Source organism: Myxine glutinosa, chromosome 8 (genome assembly GCF_964187855.1).
Source record: "Myxine glutinosa chromosome 8, kmMyxGlut1.1, whole genome shotgun sequence".
In the NCBI taxonomy this organism is placed as follows: domain Eukaryota; kingdom Metazoa; phylum Chordata; class Myxini; order Myxiniformes; family Myxinidae; genus Myxine; species Myxine glutinosa.
In genome coordinates this window covers 109,098,469-109,110,524 of record NC_136268.1, presented here as the reverse complement: position 1 = coordinate 109,110,524, position 12,056 = coordinate 109,098,469, and the positions used below count along the sequence as shown (strand labels likewise).

The window sequence follows — 12,056 nt, the reverse complement described above, 5'->3', positions numbered from 1 at the left end:
GCAGAAAAGTGGAAACTTGTACAGTACACAAGTGATGGAGATGGACAGAGAACTGCGCAACAAAGGATAAATATAAAATTGGAGGGGGCAAGGGGAGAGTGGTAAGGATGACATAAGAAACTGAGATCATACCTCGATGACCTTGTTTTTAATAGGCTCATTAACTTTCCCAGCAAGACAGCAGTGGGACAGCGCATTGTGCATGATGTGTCTGTTGGACTTTGCACTCGGCTCCTTGTACAGCTTCGGTCCTGGTTTTTATACAGTATCGGTCATTCTGCGATGGACCACACATCGGGTGTAGTCAAATAGAGAACAATAACGGAAAAGTTTCTCACCCGAGTACTCCCCAGTGGAGACCTGCGATGATATCTGAGATACCGCATCCCAATCTCGTTCACCACTGCGGCTGTCTCCAGAGCCATCATCGATGTCGAGCATATCCACAGAGCCAGATCTGTCACAATTAGACCGTAATCAGAACAATCTCCAGACAGGAGTGAACTATCCACCCAATCAACATTTAAGTCTTCAAAAATAAAACCAAGTGCAAAGAACAGATTAATAAAAGACTCAAGTCGCCTGCAACCTGTGATCGTGCGTGCTGGAATTGGGATCGCTGACAGTTGTCGAAGCAATGGAGAGGCTGGAAACCGAATGGAAGCGATTCATCGAAGTGCCTGCAAGAAACGTGGTCTCGTACTGCTTATCATAACCCGTTGGAAGTATGAGGTGTTGCTTTTTGTTCAATATTCCTTAGATCAAGATGAACCAACGACAGAAAAATGGATTCACATCAAGTTAATATATTAACAAGACCCGAATTTGCGTAGCGGCAGCTTGGTTGTTGATGACCAGAGCTTACCAAGCGGTGGTTTGTACGGCGAAGTAGCAACGCTTGCTGAATCCCCACGCTGCGCAGATTTCGGTCGTGGCCGAAGGCCTTTAGCTGGCTGACGTGGCTGCTGCCGCTGTTGCCACGCTTGCTCTTGTTGCCGACGTCGGAAAGTCTCTTGAATGTACTCGCGCTCAGCTTTCCATTCAGCTTTCTGCTGCCGTGCTCGATCTTCCTCGTCCTTTTTCTCCTTCTCTTCATTCTCTGCCGCTCGACGTCTGTGATAAGCATGTACAATTACAACTCATCGTTAAGAAGATAGCGTGGTTGAAGTACTGATACTCGGAAAACGAAACCTAATTTCAGAACTGACAAATACACCGATAGTATGAACAAGTGATAAAACATATACCTCTATTTATTTATCCTGAATGCATTTAAATCACAATCACGTTACAGTCCTGCTTACCTTTCTTCTTCCCGCCGCTGTTCAGCTTCAGCTGCAAGCTGCCTTTTCCGTTGTTGCTGTCGCTGCAACAAAGCTGCTTTCCGCCGTTCGCACTCTTCCGGAGGCAGACCGCCGCTCTGCTGCCAACGAGACACTACTTTAAAATCTCCCCTCACATCTCTCATTCTCAAGTATAACAACCAGCTGGTGACAAGATGTCACTTCACCTGCCTTGCACTCTTCTGCAGGACAAATTAAACTACTTGCCCGTCTATCTAACCACCCCTCCGCCCCGTGCCCTCCCCAATTACTGTCACTTCAAGAACAAATTCCAAGCAGAACTACCTTCTAAAATAAGCTACCGGAATGATCCAGTGTAATCTCATGTAGCCCTCATTTAGGCAAACCAAAACGCACGAACTAGAACAGCACTCGGTAGAGCGAATAACTCTGCCAGGATGAACAATTTACGTTTTGTAGCTCACTAATAGGCTGGATCTGCATTCAGACCTCAACCAAAATCTATTCGGCTTGTTGTCACCTCACAAACTCATCCACCAAGTTTTGTCATCCACAACTTTTTGAAATATCATGGTACATATAGTTTTTGGTCCTATCGCAAAATGGTGAAGAATCACTTCAAAAATTATAATATTGAGATCTTCACCAAAATCGAATCAATTTGTTCCTGTCACACACCCAACCTGTCCACCAAGTTTCGGCCTAAATTGGCCATAACTTTTTGAGATATCCTGCTGACAGACGGGTGAACACATAACCTCCGTCCACCTCCGTCCACCTTCGGCGGAATGTTGAAAATGGCCAAATGCAATAATAAAAGAAAAGACAAGCAAGGGTGAAGAGAAAAAGATGCAGGACAATTATGATGCACATGAAGGATACTATAAACCACCGTTTAGAGGCCATTTTTCCCCGCAAAGCGGGGGTTGGCCTTTTCGGGGACCGTGGTAGTTGTTGTTTTTTGGTCCCCTTTTTGAAGCAATGTTTTACGGCCGGATGCCCTTCCTGACGCCAACCCTTTTTGCCGCCTTCAACGACAAACAGGGAATTACCAGTGAACTGGTACTCAATTAGCCGACCTCGGAAGGATGACAGGCTGAGTCAACCCCCCTGGCATTAATTCGGCGATCGACCGAGATTCGAACCCAGGATCCTAGGATCCTAAGCCGGCACCCTAGCCACTAGCCCAAAACCAGGGAAGACATGAAGGATACTATAAAAACAGCATATCAAAACAAAACTTGTACAGTACTTACAAAGAAGAATCCTTCAGCAAATTTCTTTTCCAACTCAGCTGTGTCCATCTCTGCAGCATTCAATTCATCCACATCTGATATGCTCACTTCTGAACTCTTGGTATCTTCTTTTCCCTCCTCGACGGATACTTGTACTGCCAGACTCCCCACGAAGTGTGGACTTCTGGCAGAACTACTCTCTGATTTGGGACAACCTTCTCCATTTCCTGGCTCTTTTCCAGAATTGACCGCCAAGCTTTTGAGGAGTATTGGGGAATCAGAATCGAGAGGTGATGAAGATTGAGTGGGTGTTGGAGGCTCTTCTGACTCGCTCTTAAGCCGAGCAGTTACTCGAGTATTTGGGGCTGGATCGGTTGGAGTCTCTCCTGAAATATCTCCGTCGTCTTCCTCCTCGCTGAAGCCAAACTGGATACTTGATTTAGTCTGGAGACGAACTTGCTCAGGTGAAAAGCGCCTAAGGTGTGGCATGTGATCAATAAAAGGTTGTGCCCTGAGGACACGTGCCAAATTTGGTTTTGGGGAGTCGGCAGACAGTTGAGATGCAGACCAACGAAGCTCTGTTGGCCTTTTGACTTTGGCTTTAGCCAATTGACGGCTACGAAGGGCACCGCGTGCTGGAGACCTGGATGGAGTACGACGACCTGGGAGTGTGTCATAGGCCTTTGGTTGCAGCTTTGCTTCAGCATCTGCCATGGCCTGTTGGCTGTCACGCATTGCAAGGAGGTTGTCTTGCTGATGTGCCAAGCGCACCATTTCCTGCTGCAATCCACGTAGTGTTTCATTGAGCTTTCCAATCGATTTGCTGTATTGGCCAAGGTCTGAATTTCCGGATGTTCCACCATCCTCAACGCCCTCATGCGCTTCTTCACTTGCTTTAACGCTCTCACCATACTCTTCTTCTGTACTTTCAGGATTTGCCCAGTCTTCACCACCACCACCACCACCACCACCACCACAGCTTTCTTGCCTAACCAAGTCATGGCCACCCTTCTCTAACTTCTGCTGAAAACAAGCAGAGGTTTCTCCCTTCTCCCTATTTTGTCCTTTGCGTGGCAATGGCATTGCAGTCTCACCAGCCCCCTGTGGCTCCGGCCTTTCTCGTTTACTGCCTTTAATCACGTGTAGAAATGCTTCCTTTCCACAGCGCTCTCTTTGCTGTGCACACAGTGCTTCTACCTGGCGTCGCTGAGTCTCGATGGCACGTCGCTTCTGTTCCAACTTCAATTGCAGTCGCGTAACCTCGCTGGATATGGGGTGTCGGCTGGGTGGCACAACGGTACAATCGTCACTTGCAATACCATCAGAAAGTGATGAAGTATACTGCGAAGAGGGGTTGTGAGTGCTGCGTATGCCTTGATGCGTGCCACCTGTTGTCACAGTTTGGGGAAAACTGCTTTCTGAGCTGTCTGGTGTGGAGCGCAAAGAACTACCAACACTTGAGCGAGTCTCACCTCCACCGATTAGTTTATGATGTTTCCGCTCTGCAAAGCTTGTTAAACGCACACCAGAACTGGAGGAGGCTGTACTATCAGCACTTGGACAAGGGCTAGGGCTGGGACTCGCTTCTGGAGACATCCTTTGGTGACTACCACCATCTATGTCAAACTTTTCTCCAAAATCAGGATCCTGCTTATTTTCTTCATCCCATTCACTGACCACAGGCACAAGAGGCAGCCCTGCAGCAATCGCCTTTTCAGGCGAGTCGAAAGGCGAATTCAAGATGTAACTTGTACGATCTACAACATTTTTCTCTGTCCCATTGGCACCGTGTCCCCCAGGATGCAGATAGAATCCATCGGAGCCTTCATTGGCTGTCGGTGTGTGACAGCGGCGATGAGCTTGCAGTGGGCCGACAGAACCGATCTCCTTAAAGGGATCTTCACTCCGAATTTCTTTTCCATTGCCATTTGCAAGCGAATGTGGTTCGTCACTTTGCAATCTTTTCATGGCTGCAGACTTCAATGGGGAGCCAGGTGAAAGGTCACTGTTGCGTGCGCGCACACGGGGTCTGGTGGGACGCTGAAGACCATCTTTGCTACGGGAACGTGGAAGACCATTGCGAGGCGCATGACGTACAGTACTGCCACCGTTGTTGTCATCATCGAAGCTTATTTCAAAGGAGATGGACTGTGGAAGAGACCTTCAAACAGAAAATCAAATCTAAATTGAAATTGAGGACAACATGACAATAAACACTGCTTCAGGAGAGCATTCAAACAATTTTAAATGGTCGATTCTCCAAAAAATTAAATGTACTACGATGTACGTTTTAAGAACTTATTCATGTAACATCATTTTAATCATCTAGCTCCTCCATGAGCCTTGACGTTATATAAAACTAAAATAAAATTAGAACGGCACTCTTCGACGTCACGACGTCGACCAATATGCCTTCACCCACATTATTACTTCATTATACATATTTATACCAAGTTTGATTTAAATTCCTTCAGCTGTTCTCAAGTATCACATTGCTACCGGACATGACCTCTGACCTTTGATGTAGAAATCTAATCAGTTCATCTTTTCATCATATATAGTAGCACCAAGTTTGGTCAAAGTCCCATCACTGGTTCACAAATTAGTGCAGTAACAAATTTTACTTAATGGGACATCTGACTTTTGACCTCTTGACCCCAAAATATAATCCATTTATCTTTACATCATTATACATGCACCAAGTTTGGCTCAATTCCATTCAGTCATGAAGTTATCATGGTACTAAAAACCTATTACAGAAACTGACCTTTCACCTCTTCATGCAGAAATCAAATCAGTTCATCTTTGCATAATAATGGATACTTCTACCAAGTTTGGTCAAACTCCCATCACTGGTTCACAAATTGGCCTGGTAACATCATTTTTACTTAACATTACCTGACCTTTGACCCTTTGACCCCAAAATCGAATCGGTTCCTCTTTTCATCATAAAATATGGCTAACCCCCGCTGTAGCGGGGAAAATGGCCTTAAAATGCATGTTGTTGTTTTCATCATAAAATATATAATTACACCAAGTTTGGTGAACATCCCATGACATCAAGTTGACTGGTTTACAAGTTAGCTCGCTAACATAATTTTTACCCAATGGGAATTTTTACCCTCAAATCTGATATTTGAGCTTTGACCTCTTGACCCCAAAATCTAATCAGTTCATCTTTACATCATTATACCTCCCTGTACTAAGTTTGACTTAGATCCCTTCAGTCATTCTCAAGTTATAAACCTATTACAGCCTTTGACCTTTGACCTCTTGGCCCCAAAATCAAATCAGTTCATCTTTGCATCATCGTACATACACTTGTACAAACTTTAATCAAAATCCTATCACTTGTTCACAAGTTATCACAGCAACTGGCATTTTACCTAACATGACATCTGACATTTGACCTCATGACCCCAAAATCGAATCAGTTCATCTTTACCTCATTATACAAATCTGCACCAAGTTTGACTTGGATCCCTTCAGCCGTTCTCAAGTTATTGCGGTAACGTAAACCTATCACTGAGGGACGAACGGACAACCCGAAAACATTATGCCTCCGGTGACGGCATAAAAAACTTCTATCTAGGTGGTTTGAATAAATGTCATGGTGGATAAACACGTTACCCACTACACAAGTACATCTGTTACTCTTACATGTATGAACAACATGCTTACACCAGGAAAAATCTGCTTACCTTTGATTCTGTTCAGCGTCTGTTCCATCAGAGATATCAACACCTCCATCACTTGCATCTACAGGCTCTGAAATTCACACATTTGGAGGTCTCATTACTACTATATCACATCCCACACACACACACGTTGGCCAAAACAAGCGAGAGGAATAATGAATATCCAGCAAGTAAGAGGGCCAATTATGTAGGAATAATGAGGGTAGTAAAGACAGTGAGTAGAGATTGGCAGGGTGGGGGGAGAGCGGTGGGGACATGAAATGGTGGCACACTGCCAGTTTGGAACACTGCAGGATAGTGTGGAGTCAAACCACCTCCAGAGGGCAGTTACACAAATGGGAGAATAGGGTAAAGGTGTGCATTCAGCCTTGCTTTTGGAAGTTTAACCAGGAGGGGGTGGGGTGAGTTACTGGAAGAACGTGCATTCTGAAGGAGCTAGGGAAGTAGATAACTACATCAGAGGAGAGGTGGTTTAAAAAAAAAAGAAGAAAAAGAAGAACCAACCTGCAATGCAAAACTTAAATACAAAATGATAATCCTGTGATTAAACAAATCAGCTGACATGTAGCTCTTTGGTCAATTTGAAACCACTGCTGGACTTTATCTCATCCTACCCCCATGTATGTCCACTTCACTTTCAAACTTTACAAAGTCACCGTAATGGGTTATCTCAAGAAGGTTGAGGCCTCACCAAAGTTCTTGAGATAACCTCATTACCTCTCCTGGGCCAACCATGTAGCAAAGCTGACCACCAAAGCCATCCACAGAATGGACATCCTCTGTCACTCAGTCTTTCCTTAAAATATGAAATACTTAGCCTAAAAAAACCCTTTGTCTGTAACTCAATGGAGTTCTGCTCTCCCTTATGGGATGGTACCTCGGCTTCACATCTCTTCAGGATTGTGTGGAATCTAAAGCTCAACATTATTGGAATATCCCACAATAACACTGAAGCACAAGGTATGCTGCTTTCACATTGTACGCAGGCCGGTGGCTTCATTTATCTATTCATTTTTAGCTCACCTAGAATGAAGTTCAGAGGAGCTTATGCGATGGCGCATCGTCCGTCTGTCCGTCAACACTTGCAAGTTCTTCTCCGAAACCGCTGAAGGAATGTGACCAAACTTGGTACAAATATTTGTTGTGTTGTGACTAAAGTTTGTTTACGGCATTAACAAAAAAAATAAAAAAAATTGGGGTCTATGGGGGTCTACCGGGGTCAAAGTGGATCCAGGTTTGACCCCCCAAAATAGGAATTGGCTTTTTCCTCTGAAACTACACACAATTTCGATGAAACCTGACCATAATCTTCACCAGTACGTTTGTTCACAGCAAAAAATATATATATATCTGCCCTTCACTTTTGAGGGTCAATGGGGAGGGGGGGGGCGTTGCCCCCCCCCAAAGGAATTTGCTTTCTTGACAAACTACACACATGATTTCGATGAAACTTCACCACAACTTTCATCATCCGTGATGTATCAATGTTTGTTCAAGGCATGAGAAAAATTGGGGTCTGAGGAGGTATACGGGGGTTGGGGGAGGGGTGAGAGGTTGCCCCCCAAAATAGGTATTTTGTTTGTTTGTTTAAAGTCTTATGATTATGTTAGTATGATTCTACATGCTGCCCTGTCTTCTATCAACCAATGAAATTGGTTCAAAATACCTTTAGTCAGTGTAGTATACTGTTTATTCTACCAGGTGAGCACCAGGGGTATTGCCCCTATGTTTCTTTAAAAGCCTCCCTTACACCCTGTGCCCCCCCCCCCGGCCCCCCAAATCCCACTGACCCTCCCAAAACTACTCCAGGAACCCCTGGCAGATCAAATCTTCCCAAATCAAGAATGATTGCACACCTCAACTTTGTTGTACACCGCTCCTTTCCTATTCCATCTCCAGGCGCTGCATGACGTCATTTCCGGGCACCGAAGGGAGCCCGGCAATGACGCACACAAAGGGAGTACTCGGTTTTCACTCCGGTTTCTTTCTTTCTTGTTTGTTTGGCCGGGTGATATCTCAGCCATCCTTTGAGTTAGGAAGCTGACATTTCGGCACAAAAGTGAGCAAGTTCTTTGGGAAAAACGGTATTTTTCGTTTTTTGATTAATGAATTAATTGATTAGTTACTGAATTATTATCGATAAATTAAGTACTTATTTATTTCCTTTCTCTTCTGGGCATTATCTCAGGAACCTTTTGAGCTAGGAAGCTGATATTTGGACATGACAATGACCAAGTGATTTGGTTGTAAAGGGTATTTTTGATTTATTGATTAATCAATTAATTGATTGATTATTTATTTAAAAAATTTCCCAAAAGATTGATGACTTATTTAATACATTTTCAAAAAGTTACAGCTTCGGATGAAGCACTGGTGGTTTAGGTATGTTATTAGCCAATTGAGAAAGAAAATATTTTACGGCCTAAGGCGCCCCAGCAATGCCGTGCTAGAGGATATTTATTTATTTGGCATGGGGGCCAGATACTTTGAATGTATCTGTACTTGTTCCTTCCTTCTCTCATCTGTGGAACTGCCTTCTAGAGACTTCGAAAGGCTCCACTTCCCTCCAGGGCTCCAACACCAGCAGTATACCACATCTTCATGTTTGCTCCAACTTTACCCACAATCATTTCTACTTCTGTTGACCCCACCTAACCCAACCCTCTTAATTGCAGGTTAAGGCATTTCCTCCTCTCATCTTGTTCATTCATTCCCTTGCTTAGTGTGCAACTGTTGCCCCATTTATCAGGCCATTTTTTTTTTTCACCATCTGTTACCTCGTTCCTCCACGAACCTCAATCTTGGAAAGGAAACTAACTAAATAAAAGCTCTCTCCATTCAATTATTCCTCCCTCACCGTCAATCGTTGGATCTTCTACTCCCCCGAGTGGCTGCACACAGTCTGCCGGCTCGACTGCCACCCTCCAAAAAATATCAGCCACAAAATCCATTATGTTGGGCTAAAGAATGAAAACAAGTCAATTTGGAAGGGAAAGAAGAGGAATTAATAATTAGAAAAGGCAAAATTTAAAAAGCAATCATTGTCAATCCATTCAATTTTCATTAAGCAACCATTCACAAAAGTCAATTCCTCTTTATGGTCTCAATTTTAGTAAATAAACCTTTCAAATACCTGTTGTCGGGTCAAGTCATGCAATTTACCAACCTGGGTGTGGCCGTTCATTAGCAGGCCTGCCCTATCTGCGTGCTACACACTATTCCCAATGAAACCCACGCCCTGCACAAATTACAGCCTCCCACAAGGGAGGAAGCGCAGATGTCACAGATGACTGTGATAATCAAACATGTCTGTTTATTCATTTCACAAACAGCAAGGCTAATATTGCCATGAAGCTCAGAACAGGCTCTTTTTAATTTTTGTAAATATTGAGACGAGTCGGGACACATCCAAAAAAAAGTGTGCCAATAATGCTGAGCCTCCCCCTTATTACACACACAAATCACCTTCTTAGATCTTCCAAACAGGTTTACAAATGAAGCCGTAAGAAAATGAACATTTCTTCAAAACCATCTCCCACACATCATCCATACTCTGGCAAAAATGTGTGGATTTTCCCAGCAATACAAACCGACCTGCAGGGCGGGGAGACAGTGGAGCACGTCGTCTGGTGTGAGCAACAGACAGACGCCCAAGTGCTGCTGACAGACCTCCTGCAGGAGCCGTATATTGTATAGACAGTCGACCATAGTCATCGGCTCATGCATACAGATGTCTGAGGGTGGACAAAGAATAAATATACAGAGCATGGCTGGGCAAAGCAAAGATGCAAGGTCACCCGACTCGGAGAAGCTGTAAAATGAGACTCTGCTCAAGCACACCGTCGAGAGGCAGGACGCTGGGGCAGTAATAATGTAGTAACATCAACAGGGCTCTTCCATCGTGCATGTCCTTCAGGTCATGAAGTATTGGGAATGCTGGCTGAAGGGGAACCAGGACAGGTAAAAAAAATAAAAAATTAAATCGATCAACTTCAAACCTTAAATTTACGACACAGTTAATACTGCTCTTCACTTATGGAGGAGCTTGTACACAGATCGTATGCAGGACAAGGACGCAGGAGACGACAATGTAACATTGATGCGTCTCTAGCGTAATGTACTTTTGCACGAATCACGACGACATTTGCAAACTATTTAACGAATTGGTGCAGGATTCCAACTTGGAATCCCGGGACGAAGAGTCACATGCTTAGATGGGAACACCAAAAAGGCTAACTGTGATGAGGACAACCAGATAAACTCACTACAATCAGAACTGCACATTTCAGAGAACACCTTGCCCCATGCAGTATTGAGAAACAAGGACATGGGCGGGGTCTGCGGGCAGCAAATTTGATTGTTCGAGATGATGTAAAATGCAGTGATATTTTGTCCAAGTACTGCTAAACGAAAGGTTGTTGAAAGTGCCAAAAAGGCGATTTGTGTTCTACATTGTTCAAGTATATAATTCAATTGAGATCAAATTTTAATGGTGGAAAAAAAAAATTCTTCAAAGGTTTCCTACTATTGATGCAGGGTCTTTTACACCACCTTTCCTGGGAAAACCACATTTCCAAGTTGGCCTCCAAAGCCAGTCGCCGACTGGGAATCCTCCGTCGTGCGAAGTCCTTCCTTGGCACACCTGAGCTCCTCACCACATACAAGGCTTTAATCCACAGCTCAACGGAACACTGCTCTCCCCTCTGGGCTGGTGCTCCTGCCTCATACCTAGCTCGGCTTCACGCTGTTGAAACCAAAGCTTTCAGAATCATTGGAATCTCTCTGGATGAAGCTAACTCCAAGGGCCTTTCACTTACTCACCGCAGGCAGGTATGTGGTCTTTCTGTCTTCTACCGACTCCTCTACAGCCTTGCAACCCCAGCTCTCTCTGTGCTCTGTCCACCAAATATTCCTACAGGTGGCACAAGATCTGCCTGCAACCCTCTTCTGGTGAAACTGCCAAAATAAAGATTCTCTGCTCACCTTCACTCTTTTCTCCCACCTCTGGAACAAACTCCCTCACTCTTCAATCCCACTCCTCCCTCCAGGTCTTTAAAACAGCTGTCCACCACCATCTCTTATCTTCCCCCATCCAAAACCTTGATCTTTTCTACCCCCGTTAATTCACCCCAGATACACTTTCTTGAAACACCGACTTCTTTCGTGGAAGTCCGAGCAGTGTCCATGTGTTTTATACCTCTCCCACCACCCACCCCCTTCCCATGCCTCCTCCCCTCAATCCCCTCACAGATCCCCCGATATCCCTGTTCTCTACTGTTGTACTTGTGTGCTTCCCTCTCTCTCATCTTGTCTCCCACTCCCTTTATTGTATGTTTTATGTGTCCATTTTTTTTTTTTGTGTGATTAATGTTAGCTCTTACACGAGCCTCAATGTTGTATACAAAATATATATATAGATATAGATATAGATGTGTATGTATATATATATATATATATATATATATATATATATATATATATATATATATATATATATATATATATATATATATATATATATATGCTCGGAAGGAAATAGGGATCTCTTCGCTTAAGGATGCACAAAGTTTGCACGGAAGCAATTTAAGGATGCACGTTTGGTGCACAAAGTTAGTTCTTCGTGCCTGTTGTTTGAGTAATCTATGATGCCCTTAAAAATGGTAAGTTTCCTTTTCGAATGATTTTAAATATTGTTTGACTGCCAGACAGGCAGCATAGTCAGGTTCACTATGTCAATAAATTATATTTCGTTCAAAATCATGGTAGATTAGCAAACCTATACATTTTTGGAAAGGTTATAGCATAAGGAAACTAAAAAT

The 12,056-nt window shown here is 43.8% G+C and overlaps 1 protein-coding gene across 9 annotated transcripts in view; it reads right to left on the bottom strand.

Annotated features, from left to right (window-relative positions):
- Positions 1-12,056, bottom strand: part of LOC137432833 (calmodulin-regulated spectrin-associated protein 2) — a 40,072-nt gene that overhangs the window by 1,586 nt on the left and 26,430 nt on the right. For 3 of the 9 annotated variants that reach the window (XM_078783662.1, XM_078783666.1, XM_078783664.1), the window contains 10 exons: positions 10,078-10,177; positions 9,832-9,971; positions 9,095-9,197; positions 6,241-6,307; positions 2,561-4,700; positions 1,305-1,423; positions 866-1,113; positions 590-680; positions 339-457; positions 133-251 (listed from right to left, as the gene is read on the bottom strand). In XM_078783662.1, the coding sequence (XP_078639788.1) occupies positions 133-251; positions 339-457; positions 590-680; positions 866-1,113; positions 1,305-1,423; positions 2,561-4,700; positions 6,241-6,307; positions 9,095-9,197; positions 9,832-9,971; positions 10,078-10,177 (3,246 nt within the window). The remainder of the gene's footprint in view (positions 1-132; positions 252-338; positions 458-589; positions 681-865; positions 1,114-1,304; positions 1,424-2,560; positions 4,701-6,240; positions 6,308-9,094; positions 9,198-9,831; positions 9,972-10,077; positions 10,178-12,056) is intronic. The other 6 variants (XM_068125074.2, XM_068125077.2, XM_068125076.2 and 3 more) reach the window with 3 other exon arrangements.